The 27,086-nt window shown below is 39.7% G+C and overlaps 1 protein-coding gene across 4 annotated transcripts in view; it reads left to right on the top strand.

Annotated features, from left to right (window-relative positions):
- The window catches only part of CRB1 (crumbs cell polarity complex component 1), a 107,185-nt gene that overhangs the window by 7,895 nt on the left and 72,204 nt on the right, over positions 1 to 27,086 (top strand). For 3 of the 4 annotated variants that reach the window (XR_012629893.1, XM_074876753.1, XM_074876750.1), the window contains exon 2: positions 22,702 to 23,286. Coding sequence is in view for 3 of the 4 variants with exons in the window: in XM_074876753.1 (XP_074732854.1) it covers positions 22,702 to 23,286 (585 nt within the window). In the remaining variant the exon portion in view is untranslated. Of the gene's footprint in view, positions 1 to 1,334; positions 1,416 to 22,701; positions 23,287 to 27,086 lie in introns of those variants that run through there. The other variant, XM_074876752.1, reaches the window with a different exon arrangement.

The raw sequence follows: 27,086 nt of genomic DNA, 5'->3' as shown, positions 1-27,086 counted from the left end.
TGCAATGACACTGAGAGAAGCAGCCAAAGAATGACACTGATATATCAGTGATTACACAAGAGCTATTGAAAAGGAATGAAAATGTATAAGGCCGTTATGGGGTTTTTCCTGTCCCTGTTCAATATAAAAAGCAGAGGTTAAAAGAATGTTGGAAGTAAAGCTCCACTTTGATTTCTACCTTAAAACATAGGAATATATGAAAAATGCCTTTATGGGAATGATAATCCAAGCCTCTTTGATCACAATCTGTATATGTATTAGGAGCAGTATATATCATGAGAACAAAATGCAAATAGGTGCCTCTACAACGCAACTGCAAAAAGAAGATATCTGGCCAACATTTTATAGGACCCACCAATTCAGACTTTCTAGCAAAACCCATCCCTTCTCTCACACAACACAACTGACATTCATAATTCTTTAGTCACTACTAATGGTACTGAACATTTTGAAAGCCTCAGTCTATGTAAAAACACCCTCTGCTTGATATAACAAGAACTAGCTGTTCTGTTCTCTCTTGAGTATATCTTAAATGCCTGATTCAATTTAGTCTAACATGTACCCACTTTGGAGCTCATGGAAAAGTGCAAGAAGAATAAAGTGACTAAGATCAATTGCCATTTTCACACTCAAAAGGCTGTTTCCAAAGATCATTTGATTTCCTGAAGAACAAGTAAGCAACTCAGAACTTCCACCACTGTCCATGGTAGTGAAGTGACAAGACTGAGGGGTGTTTGGAGCAAAACTTCCATGGGATTAAACAGGAGAAGAAAGGGTTGGCACTGAAAACCTTTGAAGAATCTGAATCAAAATCTTTCCAGCAAACAGACCAACCTAATGATCTGACAAGTAACAGAAAGAAGAAAGGAAGAAGGTTGAGTTCTGTGCACACAGCAGGACAAAACCAGATCTATTTCTACTGCATGACTTCTAATATAGCCTAAAATCCATAAACACTCCTTCAGATACTGCGTTTTGTTTGGGGAACTGCCCACCAGTTCATAGATTCATACGGGCACTTTCAGTTCCCACAGATCTCTGTAAGCATTCTCACTGCCAAATGACTGAGGAAAATAGCTTAGAGTGGACCTACTCTCCAAGATGATGATGTTTTGCTGCAGTAAGAGATACATACGTTGTAGGTACTTCTGATATTCCATGAGTAGCATTCAGTAGAGTTGATTTCAGTTTTATTTATTCTGGTTTAACTCTGTAAGTCCACTCATTTCAGGGAAGATGCTGCTGTGCTATGTCTAGTTAGAGCCAACATGGCTTTGCTTTATGTAACCAGGAAGTTTGTGGTTGTAATCAAGAGTGTTTCTTTTCAAGCAGATGGAGAATGATGTCTTTTGAGATACTTGAGATGCATCAGAAGTAGGACTACATTCTTTAACCTTAAAGAATTTGGTTGGCTGGTAAGAATGACCTCTGCTTGTTATATCCCAGCTCTTAAACTCCGAGGCAACTGCATTCTTCACAGAATCACCAAGGTTGGAAAAGACTTTGAAGATCACCTAGTCCAACCAGTAACCTAACACTCACCATTCCCAACTCCACCATACCCCTCAGCGCTATGTCAACCCGACTCTTAAACACCTCCAGGGATGGGGACTCCACCACTTCCCTTGGCAGCCCATTCCAACGCCTAACAACCCATTCATTACTACTACAATCAAATGGAGACTGTTATTACACTTTACAGAGATTTTTGTGTAACAGATAAGCAGCAATCAGGAATGTGTTTGCATCCTGAATTGCATCATTGTTGTTCTAGAGGAAACACACACAACAACTTGCCAATGCTATTTAATTGTGCCTCAGTTGCAGACCTTTTCTACAGACAGAAAGAACCCTTTTCTTACTTTTATTAACATAACTGCAAACATCCAGAGAGCTGAGAGACTGATTTTCCTGTTGTCTTTTAAACCTGCACATCTTTTATGCCATGGCTCTGAATCAGCCTGAAGAATTTCAGGTCTTCGTGGGTGACTGCTTCTTTTCTGCAATCACTGATGAGCACCAACACTTCCATTAACCACAGGCATGTGGTTACGCATGCTTACAGTAAAGCTGGCTTCCCAAAAATAAGGAATTTTTATGAAATCATTATGGAAAGTTCTGAGAAGTAGAAATACAATAGGTAATAGATGCTGAGTTTTCTGCTCTAGCTGATGCAGTTTTGAGCAAGTGGGTTGGACTAGATGGTCTCCAGAAACCCCTTCCAACATCATCTATTCCCCATAAACCATTTTCAGTTTAGCTGAGCCCATTACTGCAGTGCTGGTAAAGCAGTCATTTCGGGGAAGTGCTGTCCAGACAATTCTGGAACATATATTACCATTCAGTAATCAAAAGATCATTAGAGTTTGTGGGAGGAAAAGTGGAAAGTATGAGGAGAAAAACTGCAAAGTATATTTCAGACTCCATCTGAAAAAAAAAAGAACAGAAAAGAATTACCATCTTCACAAAAAAATATCTAATATCTCCACTGTATTAGCACTCTAGTGCAGACTTGGTGACTACCTCTTCAGGACCCCCTACAGAGTAGTAGGAATGTGAACATGGTCCCAAATAAGACCCCATGCTCAGAAATGTATCCTGACATCAAGGCTGAAAACAGTCTTAACACAGAGAAAACTCCTATGTGCAGAACAGAACTTGAATGTTATAATGAATGTTCAGCTGCCACAGGAACATCTGCAAAACTTGTCACTTGTCTTTAAAAAAATTCTAGTGTTTTTAAGATCCTGACCTCAATGAGAAGTCCAGTGATTCAGCCTTTCATACTGCAGTCATGCCCCATTCTAGCTATTACATGCCTCGTTTCTGTTAATCTTCTCTAATTAGTTCTGCTTCTCAAGTGGAGTCTTAGAATCTTAAGATTTTTCTGTGCTAGTAGTAACGGCTTTACTTTCATGTTCAAGGTCAGTCCAGCATTGCAGCTTGTAAGACTCATTTGTTCTCCTAGTACTTGCACTTGTATATTGAGTTTTAGACATCAGTTTAGATTCTCAAAAACTTTTACTGACCAAAATTATTGTTAAAAGTGAGATTGTGCCCAAAGCCAAAAGAGTTATGCAAGCGTTGAGGAACAGGCTTCTTTTAAATTCCTTCTTTTCCTTGCAAATGTGCAGAGAATTTTTTTTTTCCATAAGAATACTTTCAGCTTTTTCCTCGTGAGGTGTATTGCATGTTTTACAAAACATAAGCAGATTGGCCCTTGTAGCCTGCAAGTAGGCAGCATCTCAATTTTACAAGTGAGAATGCTGAGCTGGAGAAGGGCAAGGTGAATACCTCGCTTCAAACCACTAAGTTTAGATCTTATGTTTCTCACTTCATATGTTATACACATATATAAATATATATATAGGGCGAGAGGAGACACACACTTTTCCAGATTTTTGTTGAGCCCAAGAGATCCGTAATATGGCAAGTATTCCTTTTTTTTTTTTAAGCAGATAAAATGATTAAGTGGTTATTCATTCTTACAACAAATGCAGGCAGTCCTGGCATCTGTGATTTCCATTGCTAACAGTAAGGATTTTCTTTGTGTATAACTTCTTTTATTTGATAACTCTTAGCTGCCTTTTATGAAGGGATCAATACACTCTTTGTAGACACCAATTTGTCATCCTATAGACTTTTCTTTGTGAGGATTGGTGAGATTCAGTGATTACTAGAGGCACATGATGGCTGAGGTGTGAACGCTAATGGGAGGAGGCATCTGAGCCCCAGGCAAGAAACACACTCTTCTCCAGCTGCTGCTCAATTCAAAATGGCAGGCTATTTTCAGGTTAACAAAACTTAACTGGTCAAGGGGGAAAAGTCAACCTTCAGCAATATATAACTTAGACTACAGTCAGTTTAAACAGCTTACTTGGAGCATTGCTGCTGCAACTATGGATAACATTTACAGTTCATCTAAAAAAGAAGTCACATTGGTTTGATGCTTTTAGATTTAATGCTGCCATGAATTGCAAATAGACCTAATATAGGAATAGGATAATGATAGAGTAGCAAGCATTTCTATGGTTATTTTCAGTTATTTCAAAGGCAACAAGTATGAAAAATCTGTTAGCTAGCCAACCTACTTCATTAAAATGAAATACATATGTAAATGCAATCCATAGAAAATACTTAGCCTTTTCAATTTCAAATAGTTAACACCTGATTCTTATATCTGAAAATACTACACCTGAAGTATTTTGAGGATTCTATGGTACATTATTCCCTGGAAAGTATTTAGGAGTTCATTATAAATACCACTGAAGAGATTTAAGAAAAAAATCATTTAGAAGTCACTAACAGTGGGGGTTTTATTTTTGTAATATTTCAGTGATATTGACAAATGTCCATCTAAACCCTCTTACATCTGATTATCCTGATGTTCAGAAGCAGGACAGAAGTAGAAAGAAAAGCTTTCATTCTCCCCATCTCCAAGGTTGAGGAGGAAAGCACAGCACAGATGCACAAAGAGCAACTTCACAGACTCCCTGCAAGACCATTACTTAATTTTAAATCCTGAAAACTGCTCTAAAGGTGAGTAGCACCTCACTCTGCACCAGCCTCCAATAGAGCAGAAGTACTGCCATACAGGGCTTTGATGCCAAAACTTAGCCACATATGATCTGTACATCTGTCCCTTATGAGAATGTGCTTCCTTTCCAAGGATGTTTCAGAAAAAAAACACACTGTGGGGATGAATTAAGTATGCATCTTGCAGTGTTGAACTCTGAGTGCAATTAGATCATGCTCTAGACTGCTACCACAATCACAGTGTGCCACAAGCAGAGGTCATGGCTCATGACACCCAAGAAAGTATCTTGGAATTGTGTCAAGCCAGAAAACCCTACACCTTCCTGTAGGTGGGCAATGGAATATCTTTCCATGCTGAGTTATACTGTTTAGAAAGAGGAAAAAAACCCTCTTTTTTGAATCACTGTTCTTTAACTTTCTCCAAATTGTGTTTGTTACAAATTAATATGTCAGAAGCTTAAATCAGAATGGTGCCCTATTGATAGGGTATTAGGGACTAGAACATGGTCTAGAAGATAACATGAGACAAGAGTTAGGGAGAAAATGAACCCTTGCAAATTGCTTTAAGTCCTCCTTTAACTCCAAGTCGTCATTCAGACGTGTTCATAGTGCAGTAACTTAAATATCTCCACTTTATTCTCTTTCTTTCTCAGTGCATGGTGACAGTAGTTTTATCACTGAAAAATTTTCTCTATGGAGCACGCTGAATAGTGACAGCTCTTTTTTCTTTCCCTCCTTCACACTGTCACCTTCTATATTTGCCTTGACACTGTCTTCACATTGTCTTGACATTGTTCTGACTTATGAAGACTCAATCACTGAAGCAAAAGCCATGACAATGCAGAGACAAAAAAAGAAAGTGTTATGAAAATTGTTAAGGAACTGTGAAGAATTACAGACTAGTGAAAACAAGATCTCACTTTTTCAAAACCATATTACTAGTGAGTTTTTAATAAAAACTACTTCATAAAAACTTTATAAAGCAAAGGCTGGCAAAAGTAATCTCAAAAAAGTCAGCTGGCAGCTATGGATTCCGTACCTGAAATTCAGATGTTCCTAAATGACAATGCCTCTTACTGCCATGAATTCAGGTCTTTTACAAGAGCTACTTCAGCCCACCTCCTGGGGAGTGGGGCATGCTGGATTACTGTGAAATGCTGACTCCAGGAACTCTCCAGCTGCACTTTCTCCTAAGCATTCCATTCAAACAGATTCCTTTTGGGGGCAGCCAGAAAAGAAAGGTGGCAGAGGAGGAAGAATATTGCAACAGGTTAGCTGGAGCATTACTTCCCTTTGCTAATAATAAAATAGAATTTAGTTTTCTTGGTTCACAGCTTAGAAGAGTAGCCTAGAAAGAAAGCATCGCTCCCTAGCAATCAATCTAACAAATGCCGAGTATTGTGGTAACAGGCAAAACCCCCAGCTTGAGTGGGGTAATTTTAGCAACTGTTAAGTGTTCCTCTTGTTGAATTAAACTTCCAAGCAACTTCTTAACTGTTTTGGGATAGAGGGGACACACTGAAGTGGTTAAAGACCGTGCATATACTTGACAAGATAAGCTTTGAGATTTAGCAATTTGATGAAATTACTACTGATTTAAGCAGGAACTTTAACCATCAGGAACCATATGGGGGGTTTGGGTTTTCTGTGGTTTTGTGGGGGTTTTTTTCACAAAAGAAATCCCTGCATATATACAGTTTTGATACTAATCCAAATTCTTGGTACTTACAAGAATACCTAGGTAATACAACAATTATTTTTAAAAACTACTTTATATTACATTTCCATGCATGCATACAATCCACACCTTACCTGAAAAGCATAATGAAAGTGCATCCATTACAAAGCAGAATGGAGCTCATGAGCAGGGCAGACTATGTTGCTCTGTAGATGACATGTAGCGTTCCCTGTAGATCAGACAAGCCCTAGTTCTTCAGAAGGAACATAGTTGTCCCTCTCCTGCCCTGTTACTGCAGCTTGCTTTTTTCTCCTTAAGTGAATTAGGGAGCAAAGGCAGTCTGAAGCTTGTTCCCTTTGCTACAGATCCCCAGGCCTTTCTCAGAAACCCCAGGACTTGTGGCTGGGCACTGAGCCTCTCCTCACAGAATATCAGCTCTTCACCAATATCTCCCAAACTGCAGGAGTAGCCTAGAAAGAGATACCCAAATAATGTGGCACAAATTTGAACTCCAGAGCTATAAGAAGCCTTAGCTCATCTGCCCTCCACCCCCATTAGCTCCCCAGGGAGAGGCAAGGGGCTGGAGGTGCTAATTTGTAATCTGCTGATAGACCTGCACCTGGCTCTGTGTATCCACCCCAACAGGAATCTGACCCAGCTTGCTGGGGAACTGAATTTTTTTGCCTTCTCAGATGTAATCCATGAATGTAATACATGGAAAATGCAGTACTTCCTGCACATATCTCTAACACATATATTTAGGATTGCACGGTGAAGAGAATGTTAGTAAAAGCTTCTTGGGACATCAGAACTTACAGCAATAAACCTCTCCCAGTCAATGAATGTAATTTGTTGATGAAAAGAATGAATCAACATACTTAATAACACATGATGCTAAGAGTAAACTGAGCATGTACATAAACAAACTGATGCTCATCTGGTTAATTTTGTGGCTAATTTCATATGTTCAATCATGATGACTAAAGCACAGGTAAGACAAAACCAGAACAAAATTAGCCTGAAGAATTATTAGCATAAACAATATGCTTCCATTTATCCAAAGAGAAAATTAAGCTTTAAATGCATCTGCCTGATATCACTTGATAAAGCATGGGCTGGATCCAATTAAGACAAATGACACAAAGGAGAGGGCTCCATGTAAGTGCAACCACTTTTGAACTATAGACATAATCCATAGTCTAAATGCTATATCGGATGGTGATACTCCAACTGTCCTGGCAAGTTGAATGACAAACATTTTGGCACTTCCTTCCTACACTGTTATGCCTATAAGCTCCCTTGATTATTAATGGAATAATATTTGTTACAGTAGGCTACCACAGTCAAATCAATACCAAAGTGTCTTGAAAAGACACTGCAGCTGAACCTCTAATTAAGTAAGATATTTTGTTCCTTTAAATGAGACACTGTTTGAGGAGTACAGTAACAGTGCCTTGTTCTGTTCAAGGCTATCTATAATTAATAATCCCAACGATCAAAGGAAATGTGATCCTAAGAGAAAATTGCTTTTGAGAATCCCCAGGTATTAAGTACTGAGAATTACTTCCCAATCTGTTCTGCAGCCTCTCAGCACAGTATGTTGTATGATGCCCTTCGGGATCATAAAACAAGCCCTGTCATAGAGCTCTCTGCAAAAATGCTCCCAGCGAGCTAGTGACTAGGTATTTATCACATATTCATTATTGCTGTCAAATCTTAATTTTTTCCTGGCCAGACCTTTACTATTGCACAGATCTCATTTATATATATATAACATAATTTAATACAAAGCAGGGTCAAGATGTTGCCCTATAATGTACTCTGTACTGGTAAGTCTGGACTGGTATCATTGTAAGGAAGGTCCCTAACCCCAAAATAGTGTATTCGTTCTGTTTTTTCATCATCATATGGCACCAAAGCTTCTTCAGAGAAAGCTTCTCGATGTCAAGCTGTGGAGGCTTTAGTTGCTTCCCCCTGCTTGCTAATCTTATCTTCCACTCCCCAGCCACTACACCACCAACATCCCAAGCTCACCCTGTGTCTTAAGAGCTGATTTTTTTATTGTCCTCTGGATCATTCTGTGGAGTGTGAGAACTTCAACACAGCTCTGGAGGCAACTGTCTTACCCCTTCGAGCTGGTGCCACGAGTGACCTTGTGTCCTGGGGCTACAATTACTGCAGGCTCACCAGCCACACAAAGTTACTGTAACTTCCCATTGCTGCTCTGTAAATCCAAGTCTGCTTTGGACCAGGCCTCAGAGGAAGAAAAGAAGAATGCATGGAAAAAATCTGAGGCGGGAAAGGAAGGAGAGACAAGGAGTCAGATCTCCTAACCGGGAAATAAAACAACTTAAAAAACCTCCAAGAAATGACACCACTATACTGATTGCTACTGCATAGTGTTTATTTATTCATGGTTTTAAATTTTGTATCATTTTACTGGCAAAAATCTTACTGATCTAATTTTGATGAAGGCTTGCTGGATACCTCTTGATTTATAGCAGATATTTAGTGCCCTCATTATTATAAATAAACCCTTATTATAAAACACACCACCACATTAGGCTTATAGAAACAATTTGACTTTTAGTGATATTCCTCTAATATGAGGGGCTTATTACTTAACATGGTCCCCAAGGAAGGCTCCTGGGCATACCCTGATGCTGGTGGATATTCTGGTTTTGCTTTACTTCTACAATGAAGCATCTTACAAAGGTTTCAGAGAAAGACATCCCTAATTATAGAGTGGGTTTTCAGTACCTACTCTTACTCTTCCTTTGGGTCAGTCTCTCCTCCTCAAAGGATACACACGCATAGGAAACTGGGATCAGTGCTGCGAGACCAAGAGATTCCCTGTGATATCTCTGACTCTGCATGGCTCATGGTAGTACAGTTGGTGTAATTCGCCTGAACTATAGGGTGTTTGCACAGTGCTTTGAGAACGGAAAGTGCTTTGAAAGCACTAACACTTCAGTGTAACATTTAAAAAAAACCTCAAACTTTGTCCTCCTCCTCCATGTCTGGCACATGTAGGTTTGTAGCTTGAGATCTTCTTATTTTAAACTAAGAAAACCAGTTCAACCTGAAAGGCATGTCCAGGGAGTAGCAAGTGCAGGCTGCTCTGCAAGGGAAGGGAAGCTGGGAGCTGGGGATGTCAGCAGAGCAGTCAAGGCAGTGGCCATACCTTGAAGAGATCAGTCCTACTGGACCTGAGCAAGGCAGGCAGAGCAGGTGATGGCAGTCAGCATTAGCCATTTGCTAAAGTTTCCAAAAATCAGGCATAAAAAGGTGTTTGTGAATAAATGATAGCTCAAAGGGTTTTTTCTGTTATTGTTATGTAGGAGACAAGGAAGGAAAATTGTCACCTCAGTAGAGCATCTGGACTAGTGTGACACATACAGCCTTGAAGCCTCTGAGAAAGTCATCAAGTGACTCAGCCAGACAAATGCTATGACATAAAAATATGCCAGGTCTGATGAGAGCAGGAGGTCTACCAGCCCTGCGTGCCTGGCAGTGTCACAGGCTCAGTGCACTTTGCTGTGATCACCACTACCCAGACTAGTCATCGTGTTCTGCTGCAAAGTGAAAGGCAGCCAAATGAGCTGTGTAAACAACCATGTGATAGAGCCAGCTCCTTATCTGAACAGAACAGTAAATGTCAAACTGAGGACTTGCTTTGTAGATACCAGTAGAGTAAAAATTCTGATTTTCCTAGCAACCTCCAAAAATTTGTGAATACCTCTCATAGAAATAGTTTCTGTTGTCCCACAAACTCAGTTCAGTCCAAGTTCTCATATGACAGAGAAGACAATGTGATCTGCAGCTGCTATTCTCTTGCCTTTTATTTAACTTTCATTATTTTGTTTAATTACACCACATTGCTGTCAGGTGCAATCGAGTTCTGGGGCACCATCAAGTGAGAGCTTGGCCAGTCCTCTCTAAGATTGCAGTATGGACAAGGAGAGGGTAGTGGCTCTCAGGGAAAGGTGGAGCTGGCAGAACACCTCTGCAGGTTGTATAGTGTGTTGCAGGTGGACATAGACTTTTGCCATTAATCAGCAAACAGTTCTTGAAATCAAGGGAGAGGAAATCATGGTGGTCTGTGGACTAAGACTAGTAATTTCATATCATGTAGCTTAGAGTCTTATTAGGATCTGCTTCTGAACTTACACTGTAAATAAAATGTTGTAAAACCATGAAATAAATTAATTCATCCTCTGTTACAAGTCAGTAGATTTTTTAGGATGCTACAATACAGTCTGTTTGCAGGTCAGGAAAGCTACCACAGGTGTTGTGTCAGAGCCATGATCATGGTGGAGCTTCACTGTTAAATGAAACTAGAGTTCAAAAGACTAGCCTTCTGCAAAAGTTCACATTACAGCATCTTCTATTGGTCCTGTGACTGATTTTTGTCTGTATGAGGTCAGTGAGGGCAACTTGTGCAGATCATGGTCACATCATTGTTCTTCACCAATCTCAATGTTATGACCTTGGCCCATTGGTAGCCACTCTCAGCACAGGAGCTCAGCAGGAGAGCAGACGGAAACTCTGGTTGCACCAGTTCCCCCATTAGAGTCTAGCCTGTCCCAAAATACAGGAGCTGGGACTTTTCCTGAGCAGTCTCTAGATCCCAATTGGTAATTAGCTCATGCAGAGCTAACCGTAGGTAATTTCTATTGAAAAGAATTTAGTAAATAACAGAAAGGGCTGGAATGTGAACTCCTCTACAAAGTTCTTGCTGGAAAAGAATGACCTTGCTCTCTCTATACTCACTGTGCATCGTAGCTGCACTGAAGCTTTCTTCTGATTCCTGCAGCATTTAAATCACAGTGCACTGTATTTCCAGCAACTTAATGCTAATCTGCCACAGGTCTGATTACTTTTTTAAAGTCTGGGGAGGCGGGAGAAGCAGCATCATGATTTTGATATGAGTACTGTTACATAGCATGAAACTGAAATTGTGCGAGAAAAAGGCTATGCATTCAGCAAGCCTGGAGGGACAGCATGCACTGCGTTGGCTGTGGGTATCGGTGTGATGCTAGTCTAAAGTTGGAGCTGATCTTGCTGTTCTGCTGCATTTTGTTGGCTTCAGCAACATTTAGTTCTCAGCTGTGTTAGTGAGAACCTACTGGAGGCAATCTCAACACCTGCACACATCAGTACACAGCTTCGCACTTAGAAACTTTAAAGCATTAATTTCCTTACAGACTTCAATGCAGATCATAGTAAGCCAACTGGGAAAAGGAATAGATCTATAAAAAACATTATGTGTCTTGTCATGGTTTTTGCCCCTGTTCTAGTATGTCAAAACCCATACTTTTCTGAATGTGCATTTTGTTGCTAGAGATTTGTCTGTGCAGAAGGGATATAGTGCATCTGATAAGATGTGCCTTGATGGGATCTTCTGGTTATCCGAATGCCATAAAAACAAGTGCTCATGGAGACTATGTTGAATTGGGAGTCATCAAAACCTAGCTGTGAACATATGCTTGTGTGATAGGCCTGACAATAACATTTTCCCTATTATTCTCTAGTAATGTAGTACATTTGATCAATGAGCATATACAAAATTTAAGCATGACTTATAGAGGGGAAAATCTCATTTTCTAAAGTCTTTGACTTGCAAAATGGAGGTTAAAATAACATTCACCAGAAGAGAAATTCTTGTTCCATGTTACAGGTTGGTATGATACATTTCTAACAATTAGGGCTTTAAGTCGGGGTCAATGTTACAGACATTTGAAGCTATGTTTTAAAATCACAGCACCTTCATGTGCTACTGTACATCAGCATTACTGCTGTATGCGGTTTTCCTATTAGGAAAAGGAAAAACGTAATGAAGTGGAGGACAGACCACAGGTAAAGGAGACTGAAGAAGATGCCTTCTAACAGCTTTCAGAAGCAAACAACACATGGACACAGAATTTGGACTTGAAGTCAATTTTGTACTCAGTTTTTAGCCCCTCTACTCCAAGCTCAATAGATCAAAGATTCAGCAGCAACTGGCAATGTTTCTGACTGCTTTTCCTTTCCCTTGTTAGTAGTTGAGCACAGTGGCAGCACTGCTGCTTGCATGTTCTGACCTAAATGAAATCTCAGCACTGCAAGTCAGCGGTGGCTGGTCTGCGTGAGGGGCAGCATCTCCCAGCTCAGCCAAGTTCCCAGCTTCTTGCTGAGGCCAAATTCAGTGGGAGCCATGAGCCTGCCTTACACAAAGGCTAAGTGCCATAAACTCTTTTCAGACTCCAGAGAAGCTGTGAGACCTTGTGTCTCTCAAGGTGAGATCTGGCCTCTTCAACAGGCAACAGCTCCTTTGCTCCCTATTTTCCACTGTTTGGAATTCAAACAGAACCAGGAGCAACTGGATATCACCCAAATTCACAAACTGACAGTTTTATGCTGTGTTACTCCCTCTGTGTTCCTGAAAATCCCCCAATTGATGCAGAGAAGAAGTGAGACCATGCTTTGGTCTTTCTGCAACTCTTTTCAGCTCTGGCACTATTTCCCTTGTTATTATGCCATGTATCTGCTTCCAAGGTGTATGTTTTAGCCTTCCTCCCTAGCATAGCTGTGAATACAGGTGGTGTCTTTCCAACTGCAAGCATTGCTTTAATTTTTCCATTTCCCAGCACCACTTTCACCCCTCAGTGAGTTCTGATATCTGGTTTGGAAACACCAGGTTACGCTTCCATTAATTTTAAAAGGCTTGATGCTGGCATGTTTGTACCACTTTAGAGCAAGGCAGGAGCAATACCTTTCACAAAAGTATTAGAGATCTACCCATCCAAACAAGTTCATCTAGACGTGCTGAGAAACCTCACTAAGGGCAAGCAATACAGGATAACATTTTAAAGTATAAGACATAATTCACACCCCTAACTAAACCACCTAGGTTTTCTTTCCTTATTTCTCTCTTTATTTCTGCAAAACCTTTCATCTCACAGGAGAGATATTTACACACGTGGCTCTGTATCCTGAGTTATATGCTGAGGATGTCCCCAGCTTTAACGAAGCCCTAAGAGCAGTGCAGGCAGGAAAGGTATTGCTTGAATCCTTGGGACAAAGACATTTAACCTGCAGAATCACAAAACCTTTCTTATAAGAAATCAAGTTTATTACCTAAATAAAATTGTTTCAGATTTTGAGCACAATAAATTTTCCATGTCCTTTGCCTCTGAAGAGCTGATAGAAAGGCAGACTTGAAGCTGGCCCCCAGGTTCCCACCACCATGTATCATAGTTGTTGCTCACCTGCCTGTTTATCTCCCACGTCCCTGTGTGGAGGAATCCTGTTTGTAGTATTAAGAATAAATTCTGCTGTGTGAATTCAACTAAAAACAAATTTCTAAAGGAAGAAGGAACACCTCATTACAGTCTTGTCTTTACTATTCTGTGGACTTAGGAGGTAAGAATGTGGAGACATATTGTGAAACTATTAAAGAGGGAAGTTATATACAGATAGAGTGTATATAGTAGCGGGTATTGCAGAACAGAAATCAGGTCAGTTTCTACATCAGTGTCTGCATAATTTACTGTAATGGATATCAGCTATCTTCTGGTCCTGATCAGCCACTGTCCTGCATATTATACAAACAAAAATATCTGTGCATAGTAAAAGCACAATGATCACTATGCACTATCAAGGTAAACCACAAGTAAACTAGTGCTAAATGTAAAGGTAAAGAAGCTAAATGTAAAGGTAAAGAAGATAAACTCTTTTATTCATGTTAGAAACCAGTCTGTTTGCATTGCTAGTAGTACCATGACTTGATGTCCAGTTGAACCAAAAACCCCCCAAATTCAATCTGTAGGGGACCTGTTGAGCTCCTGGGCCTGATTCTCCTCCTGTTACCAGCACAGACACTAGGATATGATGCAAAATAAAGTGAGAGCCCAAAAATATTTGCTTTTAGAAGTATTTACCTCATTTTTGAGATGTTTGTTTTATTCCTTCACTGCTGACAGCACAACTCACAAGCTAATGAGCTGCACCCACTCCCCCTTTTCTCCAGCACTCTTGCACTAACTGGAAAGCAGCCGTGTGTGTGCCACACCAGGCGAGTGCCTTTGAACTAGCACACCTCACTGCAGCGTGATAAAACAGTCATTGCGTGGCTGCTTTGTAGGAAAGCCTGTCAAACTGTTGCTGTGTTTAGTATAATCAGTTGGCGCAGCTGTAAGGAGTGCTGCTGTTGAAGTGCTCATGTGGTAAGGAAGTCTGGGATGGCACACAGTTAAAAAGACAGCAAAGGAAAACGACAGCCAACAGTAACAGCCTTCATTCTTGGGGAGCAGCAGCAAATTAGCGTGAGCTTGAAGAAATGTTTGGAGAAGAGCGAAATGGAGACATTTATTTAATAACCAGTTCTGTAATTTGAATCACAGATAGTATTAAAGTGTTTCCTAAACAACATTTTAAAATGTCAAAGCTATTCAGTTGTTACTCTTATGCTAATATACAACACTTCTGCTTGAGAAAATAAGTTGTTAATTTACTTTTCTTGGTTTTGCTGATGCAAATGTACTTGAAAACAAAATTGGCTTTTTTGATAGAAGTGGAATATTTGTGTAACCACTTTTTTTTCTTTTCTGCCTGTGTGTGGTGGTGGTTACTATGGTAATAATCATGATTCAAGATTTAAAGCCTGAAAGTGGTTTCTATAACAACATGCTAGGATGTTTTGGACACACAACTGAAGTTAACGATTCAGGATTAACCCTTTATGACCACAACATTTGTAGACACAACAAGTGCTTGCTTGTTTGGCAAAAGTTTGTTCATACCTTTCCAAGGTATGCTTTTTCACTGAGCAGACTGAGTAATACTTCCAGCTCTGGACAGAGCAGGTCAGGCCCTGGGGCGGGCACTTTCCTACCAGGTGAAGCTTGCAAAGGAGAAATGGCACCACAGTAACTACAAGCCTCTCATTACATTAAATAGTTAAGATGGTATACAAGTGTATTGGGAGATGGGAAGGGAAGGGGTAAAACAGCATTAGTACAATGTTGAAGAAGTTTGAGACTTTATTCTGGAAATCAGAACTGTGTGGAAAAACCAATGATCTATTCACAGAGAATCTCGATGGAAAAGCTATTCTGAGGGCTAAGATAGCCCCTTACCTGGCTCTGTTTTATCCAGAACGACATGGTTTCATGTCCTTTTTTTCCCCCATCTGCCAAATGCTGATCCATGAATGGCACCTCTGCCTTTCAGTCCCTGATGACAGTATCTGATCCCAGTCTCTGTCACTGTTGATTATGCAGCTGTGCTCATCCCTTCCCTAGTTCTTCAAGATACATCAAGATTGAATATATAAGCACACCCATAACTTTCTAGGGCTGTCTTTGCAAAGAAGTTATTGTCATAGTGATGAACTTTATTTTCTATGTCATGGTGCAGTGCAGATAAACGGAGATATGCTTAGTTATACCAAAGCCAAGCACTCTTCAGTGAAGCACTAAATGCCTTGGGCAATATTTTAATATTTCCAGTTAAATGCTAATTATTGCAAAAAATCTCACTAAAGTCACAGAGCTTGATATTTCAGTGACACAGATTCACACACTTGTTTTAAAATCCCAGGGGCAAGTTTTAAACAAGAAATGAACGCAAGCATTGAAGGTTCTCATTTTTAACTTCAGACACTGGGCTATCTAAACGCTTGCTACCGTCATGTTATCCCATGACTTCTTTAGTGAGCTTATTTGATCATCAGGTAAGCCTTCAGTTGTGAACAAATGCTGTATGTTGGTTTTGATTCAAGACAAGACAGATTGAAGGAACAGCTCTAAGAGAAGCAATGGTTGCTTCATCCCAATGAAATTTTATCTTTCTAGTGACTGACCACAACCAAGCTGTCAATTATATGAGCTATTTTAGCAAATTAAAAACAAACTAAAATAACAGAACCAACACACATGATCTGGGTTTTGTTTTGTTTTTTTAAAAAAAAAACCACATTTTTTTGCTATTGTAATTCAATCACTTTTTACTTAGGAGTATTTTTAAAGTTTCATTTCTCCACTCATAGACCAGCATATTGGTTTTTTGCTATCCATTTCTTTCCAAAATGTATGAGTTAATAAAAAGTCAGATTTTGCTGTGAACTGCTTTATTGGCATTAGCTGGTGTAGCTTCCTAGTTTTAATTCAAACATGTGAAGTAATAACTCTTTGTTAAAAAAAAAAAAAAAGTAAAGAAAAAAAGAACTCCTCCTCAAAGCACAGTAAAATCATCAACATTGATGACTATATGGGTATCAAGAAGTTCTCCATCTTCTCATAGGTTTTTGAGTTTTTTTCTAGAAAATAGACTGGCTCTGTTAAGAAAGTCAGAAAGCCTCTGCAGCATATGTAAGACTCTAAAGCTGTTAGTGTTGAGAGCTTCTGTGAAGCTGAGTCCTCCTTCAGGGGAACTAGGCACATTTGAAGAACAGCATTGCAAATTGCAAGCAGCCTCCAGGCACGATAAGGTGATTAGCAAAGTGCAGGCATGACCACAGTCAAGTGAACTCCGGTTCATAACAATGTGATTAGCAGTGATTGAAATTTGTTTTTAAATTCTGCTGCTGATCATGATATTTCACCAATGTGTAGGAAGAGTCGTGTCCTGAAAGAACAAGTCTTTGCTGAAAGACATTTCTGACAGAAACAACACAATACAGTTTGCTACTTTTTTTTCATTGGGCTTGCCAATCAGATTCTCAGAATTTGGGATCATCAATTCACTTTCCTTTTGATTTTATCAACTTAAGACAGCAGAATATTTTGAAAAGCACACATAAACTCTCTAGGTCTCCAATTCAAACGGGATCTAGGAAAAAAAACCTCCAAATTGTCAGGAAAAATATACAGAATGAGCTCTTCAAAATTACCTGCTTTACTGAGGAACACTCGTTTCCTTGTCAGGAGTCAGAAGCTCAATGCCAAATTGCTTTGGCCCTTTCAAAACCCTTGCCCTGTTTATCTTAACTTTCTCGCTAATTTAATTTTTCCCTCCTATGCTCATTGTCATGCATTTCCAACATCCTAAAAATTGTTTTGTTTCACTACAGTGGTTTCTGATCACTAAGAAGACTTTACCAGTCAAAATCATGCATTTTTACTGCTGATTAGCTATATAAGCTCAATTATTCATATGCTAACAAGATCACTTTAATGAATTTAAATAAACTTATCCAAGAGGAAAAAAAAAATACTATCTTTTTCTTGGCATTTCTTATATTTAATTGTTTGTACCAGTTCTTGTAAAATGCGTGTTTCTGGTAGTACTGATAATTTGCCAGTAGATGGCAAGCTTTACCGCAAAGAATTTTACTGCCAAACACCTCATCTGCATCAATAGGATTTAACCATGGGGTAAAATGCTTGGCACTAATTCCTCTCGTAATTAGATTAATGTACCAATGTTTATAAAGAGACTGATAATTACCTCAAGTGTCAGTCAGTGTAAATCCAAAGTGATCAGCATTTTGTTTCCATTTTTCTAATGTTACATACAAGTTTTAAGACTGTCAGAACAGGTAGCAGCTGAAGTGATCTTAATTGCTTAAGAATGAAGATGACTCCTCTGCATATCTGAACTAGAACATGAGGCCTTTTTAGTTTATCCCTCTGTAGCCTTACCAAAAACCAAGCTCTCCAAAACACTGAAACATTTCCGTCCCTTAGAGCTCTTTCTGCAAATGTAGTAGAGAATATTCCTTAGCCATCAGCTCAAACTGAGCCAGCCTTTGGATCAGACCCCATCATACTCTGTCACATCACATCGCAGAGCATGGGGGAGTTCAGCTTCCACATCCTCTCTCATTTTCACGTAGCTCTCAACAGCTCAATAGGTTCCCAAATCTGTCCTTCCACATCACTCCAGAACAGCAGGGAAACTGAGTTTCCATGGAGCAGGGAGGGAGGTAGTGTAAATAACTTGTCTCAAATAGGTGGAAAATGGTGCTCTAACTAGCTGCCTGGGATCCAAGGATTTTCTGAAGCACTCACATCATTTAAGAACATGATTTTTCTCAAAAAATCATGGGAATGTCCTGGTGAACTGCATACCATTTAATAACTACAGTACAGTAGTTGCATACCCTTTGATGACCACCTTTTTGAGATTCAGTTTTGCTGCTGGGGCAAAACTACTGTATAGTACCTCTAACAAAAACTCTTGCTCCTAGCCTTTAAATCACAAGTAAGCTAAAACTCAGCAGTGATTACATATCTGCTAAGACCTTCGGAACTCTTGTGTTCCTCAAGAACTATATAAATAATAAAAAACATGGCACAGCACATTAGAATGAAGATAAAACTCAAAAAACTTTATTGCTTCGCTGTAAACTTGTAGTACAAATCGGACAAAAGCATCCTCGAAGTAGTATTGGATTTATTGAATTGTCTGTTGGCAATTTCTGCATAAGAAATTTGTTTTATAAAAGCCAGAGGAGTTGAAATTAAGATACTAGTTTAAAAAATCCAGGAAAGTTTTCCTGTTTCATGTTTTTCCCATTGTGGTGTCACCTTGGAGACAAATTTGTTGCCTTCACTACAGACTGTGCTTTTAGGGTTTCCTTTCCTCTCTTCTCATTTTCCATCCAGTATTAGTGCCTCGGAGAGCTATGAAGCTTTTTAACCAGTGCTCAAAGCTAGTATGTTGCTATCAAAACTGCAGACTGGCAAATACTTCTGTTTCCCTCACACACAGTCATTTCAACAAATTGAATTGTTGCATGCAAATTATATCTGGAAAAGCAGTAATAATTAACTAAATTGCTTCTCCTGTCACAGTGGTCCTACTTAAGAAGCACTTGAATGATTGACCTCACCTCTTGTAGTTTAGACAGTACAATAGTTAGATAATGTTATAATTTAATCATAGTTAATGTCTTCAAATTTGCAATGTTGCTTCAAATATGCACTTTTAATTAACTTTAAGTAGGTAGACAGATTGAAAGGAAAGCTCGTTCAAGGTGTGCAATCCCAAGAAAAATGTGGGATGGAAAAGTTCCTAAGGAATGCAGTTTTGCTCATTTTAACTGTAATTAATAGATTGCAGTAACCTTTTTATTATCCATACTAAAGAAGAGAAACTAAATACATGGGTAATACACAAAATTATGTAAACTAGGACATCAGAACATAAATGAGGGCCTGCTGAGAAGGAGAAAGGTCTGTGATACTGTTGACTGCAGAGCAAGTCATACACCACGACCAATGTCTTGAATTTTGCATTCAGTGAGAGCTGTGAGCTGTGGGAAGTATAATTGATACCATATTAGCATGAAATATCTGCTCCCAGTGCAAAACAATGCTAATAGGTTTGGGGATGGCCATTTTAAAGGCAGGCTACATCAGAAGCACTATTTTTGTCATGTTTTCTTTCAAAGAACAGGAGCTAAATCTCCAGTTCTCCTCCTGCTAATCAGTGTTTAACTTGCTTTCTTAATCAGGTCTATCTTAGCCAGCATTAAATAAAGATAATCTTTACCAAGAAAAGACTATACCTTTTCTAGACACTTCTCCTTTGCATCTCTGGTGTATATGAGCATGACAACAGCTAGAAACAGTTCAAAGAAAAACATTTCTCAGTTTTACTTATACATGCAACACCCCAAAAGAAACAATAAAAAAACTATTTCCATGTAAACCTTAAGACCACTGTTAGTTTATTTTAAGTCATGATGCCAGTGTTACTATTGATGGTACCACATAGATCTCTACTCTGCTTGTTCAAATAAGTATTAATTAGATATTTGACTCAGTAAATGTCCCTATTTATGAACATCAAGTTTATTCAGATTGGTGTTTTTTATTCCCAGAGGCACTGCTGCTCCCGTGTACACCTCAAGTCAGAAGGCACAACAGTGAAACACAGATAAACTTTTCCAATCTCCCTATTTATTATCATAGTGTCATATCTACATAAACTGTATTTCCTAAGCTAGTAAAGCCTTCTGAGGCTTTCTTCCTCCACTTCCCTTTCCTGGGGAAAAAAACAGATTAAATTATATTAAGCATTAAAATACCCATTATGAAAATACACCCTCATCAGTCAGTTTGTATTCTCTGACAATCACTGGTGGTTGGTTGTTATACTCCGGTAACCAGCCCTAGTCTCTCACTTTCCTAGCCAGCCAGGGACCTGTCCCAGGACTTCATCAGCATTATTGTAGTCCCAGTTATTGATAAGCATCTCTACATGTTGCTTTGCTTTCAGTGCCCCATCCCCTTATCTATTGTGTCCACCCTCCTGAATCTCCATTCCAAGAACCAGGAAGAAATCAGAGACTGATGGTAGATGGGTCTGAATTCCTTCGAGAAGTTCAGCTCATCCACAACACCCTGTTTGCACAAACATACACTGTTCTGCCATTCATTTTCAAGTAACTGCTGTAGAAGACATATACCCTTTGTATTTCCAAACAAGACTCCAGAATAAAAGTATAAACTGAAAGAAGAAAAGAGGATATTTACAGGATTCTCATCTAGATCGTTTAATGCAACTTTCATTTTCTAGCCCACTAGTCTTTACCTTCTGAATCACATAAACATGCAGCTTTATTTCATAAATTCTTGGCCAAGATATGACTGCTTTTTTTCCCCTCCAGTGATACAAATATTTTTTTCTTTCTAGTAATATGCAAAATACTTGTTTACAGTTTTACCCTCATATTTTGAGGAATGTCGCATCGTAATCACATTAGAAGTCTGATGATATTCAGATGTTCACTATACAGTAGAGGATTTCTTATAACATGGTGAAAATCAGTTGCAAAGGAAAAAAATGTACTGGATAGAACTCTTCTTATTGAACTCCATATCACATTTTCCAATTTGATCAGTAGGAATTAAAATACTATATGTGAATTTGGCTTTTTTAGGTCAGTATTTATATGGTTCCTGTCTTCTAGGTGGTTTATGTCAGTAAATACTTGCCTTTCTTCTCTCCATTAATCATGATAAGGTTTGATCTGCCATTGTTTCATTTCACTAGCAGAGTTTGGAGTCAACTCCAGGATTTCTTCTACTAGCCTCTCAGCATTCAAAAGCTTGACCTTTTTAGACCAAGATAGAGGTCTAGAGCAAACATCCCATTTACAATCATCCTTTTGGGTCTTACCATCTCTACATCCTTGACTCAGTTTATGTGTGAATAACAAAATTCCCAAATGCTGCAGAACGTGTGCTGATGATTAACACTGTTTCCACCGATCAATAACAAAACAATGGCAAGTCATGACAGAAGCAACATGATATTATGAGATTAATTTAGTGATCAGTAGAACCCCATTGCACTCTCCACCCAGGTCTGTGCTGCATGTGGGAGACCTGATTATAGCAGACATAAAAGTACACAAGCTTCAGTCTCGCTCTCTTGATATTGTTGACTGTGAAGCTGTAATTGCAGAGGATTCAGCCCAGGTCAACACACCTACCTCATGCACTCAGTATCTGGCACATTGTTGCTGTTGCTTAGTATGCCTAACACTGAATTTAAGGCAGCAGGTATATACCTACATATGTTTGCTATGCTTATCTGAATACGGCCATTTATTTTTTTATAGAGACAATCATGATTTTAAAAATGTTACAGTTTCATGGCAAAACTCCTGTTTTCTTTTACTAGAAAGAACATCCTTCACTGCTTTTACTCTATCACTATTTCTCAGTTGTGGGTTATGATCAATGCTGGTAACAGCTCGCTCCTCCTTGACTAGAAAATCAGAAGTAGCTACTGTTATTGTCAGCCAGTCTTTACAGCAGCAAGGCAACTCCAAGTGGCCTTTAATTACTGCCAGGAGCTCAGTTCCTGGAGGGTAAAGAACACGTTTACACCATGTTCACCATGTCCTCCCAGCCTCAGAGGCTGGAAGGCTCTCAGAGGGCTATTTTGAATCTCAGGTGTTTGGGAGATTCTGTGTGGTGGAAATACCATACAGCTGTCAAATTACTTTTTATAATCAAGAAGTCAAAATCAAAGTGCATGATGGTTTGAACCACTTACTTGAGCTATAATTGCATCTCAGTCATTTAGCTTTGTTGAAATGTAATACAAAAAATTTCCTCCACAAAAGAATACAAAGTGGTATTGAACTGAAAAATGTGGTTCAACACCTTTCTCTAGTAAAAAAACCAAAAATTTGTCTTAAATATATCTAAATGCATTCCATATTTTTGGATATCTGTTGACAACCACCAATGTTGTTGCAACTGTACTCTTAATAGAGTGTTAACCAATCCTGACACTCCAGGCCATGGTTGTTGGAAGAGGCAAGAACAGGAAATTATAACCTACTCATATTTTCATAATTGTTTTCATTTTACATTTATTAGTCTACTAATACCTGTCACACAGTTACCAGCCCTGTTTTCTTCTCAACAGCCAACAACTGGAGCTGTTGGTTTTGAAGCACAGTTGTGTTATGAGTTGCACTTTCATTCTTGGTTACTCCCAGTGCTGGGAAGTCCTCAGGATTTTTTGTGTTTCCTTTCTAGAGTCACTTTGCATGAGGAATGATTCCAGATGCCTGTCAAACTCTTGCCAAAAGAACTCTACATGCATTGCTGGTCATAAAGACGATACTTGCCTTTGTGCAGATGCATCAGTGGACAGTATGGAGGAACTCTGCAATAAAACCTCTGATCCTTGCTCTTCAAACCCTTGTCTTCAAAACGCTACCTGTTTAAGCTCTGCTGGAAACCTCAGCTTTACTTGTGAGTGCCCTGCTGGGTATAATGGACCTACCTGTGAAATAGCTGTCAGTGTGTGTGACACAAACCCTTGCGAGCATGGAGGCACCTGCCAAAATGGCCTGGCTGGGCCCACCTGCCTTTGTAGCGCAGGCTACACAGGTACACTCTGTGAAATGGATTTCGATGAATGCATTTCTGAACCATGCCACAATGGAGCGGTGTGCAAGGATGGGGTTGATGAATACTCCTGCTACTGCGTCCCAGGCTACCAAGGCAAGCACTGTGACCTGGAAGTGAATGAATGTGTGTCAGATCCATGCTTGAATGGGGCAACGTGTCTCAACCAGATAGGACAATATGGCTGCATCTGTCCACTTGGGTACACAGGTAAGCACTATTAAACCAACTTTTTCTTTGTGACATGGAGAACCATCATAATTCATGTTCCAAGTTCAACTCCCCCACCCACACACTTAGTTATATCTGTATTACCACCTTGCCTTCTGCTTCGGCACCAGTGACTGTTGGTGCATTATGGGTTACCTTATCACTGTGAACTACTGATATCAGATAGAGAAGGATTACAGAAATCTCACGTTTACCTAAAACTACAGGGCAGTTTTGTGAACATCAAGCTATGTCACAGGGCTAGGTTAACTTTCCTTTCTTTTAAAAGAAACATTCTCAAAATGCATGTCCTCAGAGTGCTATACATAGTTTTTCATCCTCAGACAAAACCTGTTTGACAGGGTTAAAAATTAGATCTCATTAAACTGGCTTGATTTGCTAATCACGACAAACTGTACTCTTAAACCTAGACATTTCACGTTAACTTCCTCTCCTCTGCCCTTCCCAGAAACAGAGGACTCATTTGCAACTAGAACATTATGTAAATTAAATAGAAAAGTACTATCAGGTTCCCAAACTGCCCATTTTTTGATAATCCTATTTTATGTGGCTCCATTTTTAAGGTACGGGTGTGATTTTTCCTGCCTACTTCCTCTACTGGAGAGCATATAATCCTTGCGGGAGACAGCTCCCTTCGAACTTCAAAGCTGTATTCAGGGGTAGGACTGCAAGAGGTAGCACACTGAATCATTAAAAGAAGAAAAGGGGAGGCATTTCAGTGATAGATTGCCAGCAAGGTAAGTGAAGGGGAAAAAAAAAAAAAAAAAAAAAAAAGTCATACAGCAAAAGGGGGTAAAAAAACAGCTATTGCTTCAAGTGATTCAAATGAATAAGAAATAAGAGATGTGGTTTACAGCTCCATCCCCAAATCCCCATGCAGGAGAGGAAGTTAGAGGTAAAAAGCAGCTTTCCTGTGTCTGACACAGCACTTGTTGGAAGCCAGCCCTTGGTTAATATCCCTCATGAGCACGGAGAATGTTATTTGAAGGAAGCTTGTTACCTTCCCGCCACCCTGCTGCTGCCAGCGGGTGTCTAAGCCCAGGCCAGCTGAGGAGAAAACTACACAACCAGGGGAAAGCCAAAGAGCAGAAGGAAGGAAAAACCTATTAACAGCCAGCATGGTTACCCTGCAATGATCAGACTCAGCCCAGACCTCCTGTTGTATTCAGGAAGCTGTATTTGTTTAACTGGCACTGTTAGTCAGGCCCAGGCCAGGATCCATAGCCCAGGAACTCAATTTGAAAGACAGAGAATATACATCTTAGAGACAAAGAGAGAAAAAAAAAAATAAAATAGTAAAGCCCAAACAAAAAGTAATGAAGATTTAGATCAACACAAACTGCTGGGGGAAACTCACTCTGCTGGAGTCACTCCACTTTCATCAAGAAATTCTGCTGTTTCCCAGGCTGATGCCCTCTGCTCTCACTAAAAATCAAACTATGTCCAAGTGCTCCACATTCAGCACAAGCAGAGTTAAGAAATGAGGAGAGAACCAAGGAAGGAGAAGAGGTCTAAAATACAAAGCAGAAGAGGCTGCTGTGTTTTGACATACAGCTCCAACACTGCTTCCAGCAGCAAAGAGACTAATCATAATAATTCTGTAGAGGAGTAGCACTATTCCTTCAGCAGTAAAACACCAGCTTTTAAAGGCTACTTAACAAAATGATTTATCAGAAGCATTCTTTTTTGTTGTTTTCTGCACCTTGCTGTGAGTTGTGCTAAATGCACAAGCCAGAGGGATTACTGGATAAAAGCCCTGAGGTGTACCCACTGGTAATAAAAACCCTCATTTACCCTGTCAGGGGATCTTGCCAACCATTATTATCCTGGCCTGACACCATGAATTACTGTGGGAAGTCATCCAGCCTCATCTCATTTCCCTAAGATGTTAAAAAGGTTATATCTCTTGATATGTAGGTAGAGAACGTACAGTAAATCTACAGCAGTAATGTTAACCAAATGCTTGAGTTACTGGCTGCAGTTGCTACTTGTTTCATGGACTATGACTGCTATTTTGTATGATTGGTATGCTGCAGCACTTCTTAAAATAGCTGAGAAATGTCACACATAATTCTTACACAAATGGAAGAGGTTAGAACGCACCAAGAGCCAAAGACTGGAAAATTTAGCATGAAATCTGCAGTTTCTATGATAATGTTCTGCATGTGTGAAATTATTTACAAGACATGTGTCACGCAGCTGTTAAATAATGAAGCTCAATCGGTTTGTTGAAGTTTTGCTGGCTACCTAAATCAAATGCATTTTTTCCTTCATTGCACTAATTGTGCTTGCTTTTAATTCACCCCAACAGAGCATGGTGCAAAGGCCTGTTATTAGCCACAGCTAGGTATGTTAATTACCTTGCTGGACACAGCTGAAGCCAGTCCTCCATTGCCAGTGAACATTTTAGTGTGAACTATCAGGGGTGCATGGCAGTTCCAAAAGCCAGTCTTAGCCCAAGACAACAGCAGGAGAAAGTGTTTTAGTGACAGACGAAATGGGTGCAATGGGCTAGATTCATTCTTTGTGCAACACCTTTTATTATGATGTAACCATAGCTGGAATGAACTCTGTGCAATATGAAGAAATGATTCCTGACAGATCTTTAAGTTCTCATGCTGTATTCTTATCAATAACGTATACACCATGGAAATATTTAGAGTATTTAGAGGATCATAAGTTAGGCACTTAAAAGCAAGCAGAGGCACAGCAGCCTCTACCATGGGATGAAGCACCTCAAGTACGGATCTCACGTCCCAACAAGCTCATGGCAGTATCATTGTGGATATCAATAGCAAAAAACACTGTCCATCCAACAGCAATTACCAAAGTGGAAAGCCTGTTTCCTTCCTCAGCTTTCAAGTTGCAAACCAGCACTTCCAACCTTGCGGCCTAGCCAGCCTGAGCAGAAGATTCAGCCCAGGTTCTCAGCTCTGCTGAGATTTCTAAGCACAAGACTGATGTGAGAGGAGCCCAGCAGTACTGGTCACCTGTCAAAGGGTTTTCAAAACAAAGATTAGCAGAGGGCACATACATCCAAAGTGTGCTTGTCGCAGTTCATAACTTCATGGCGCTGAAACCTTTGATTGGATTTAGCCCTGCTATTCTCCTCCAATTGTGTCTGCGTAGTGCAGTGTTGCAAGACCTATAACAACTTACATCTGTGCACACATCCAGGTAACTGGTGGTTAGCACAGACCTGTGAGCAAAAAAGGACAAGCCTCACTCCAAGAAACTGAACTCTTCCCTCTGCCTAATTTTTGATGAACACTCTTTCTGTCCCTTCAAAGCTGGTGCCTAGAAAATAGCTGTCTGACACTATCCATCCAGATAACAGCACTTAAGATTACTATACACAGATGGAGGAATTTGGGAACAGTCCTTTGTACCTGCCGTGCCCGAGCACAGCACTACAGCACAGAATGGAAGGGGTGACCTGGATACCAATTTCCAGCTGTACTAAGAACTTGCAGGTCCTCCTGGAACTACACTGAGCCTGCAAACCCCTAGTATCTTTGACCAGAAGGTGATTTTACAATATACCTGTAGGCAGGCAAGTTTGAAGATGTTTGCTGTATTTCTTTCATCCTTGCCTGCATTTGCTTTTTATTGACTGGGGCTGTACAAAGAAGTGCACAGTAGGACTCATTTGAAAAGCAAGCAGTGTAAGAAATAATCTTAGTTCTTCAAAGAAACTGCAAAAGTTATAAATATCACTTATATCAACCTTCCCAGTCTCTCAATTCAAACCACTTGTGCGGTTTGGTATCTGCTGCAAT

This window comes from Strix uralensis, chromosome 8 (genome assembly GCF_047716275.1).
Source record: "Strix uralensis isolate ZFMK-TIS-50842 chromosome 8, bStrUra1, whole genome shotgun sequence".
Taxonomy (NCBI): domain Eukaryota; kingdom Metazoa; phylum Chordata; class Aves; order Strigiformes; family Strigidae; genus Strix; species Strix uralensis.
This window is presented reverse-complemented; position numbering and strand designations above follow the sequence as displayed.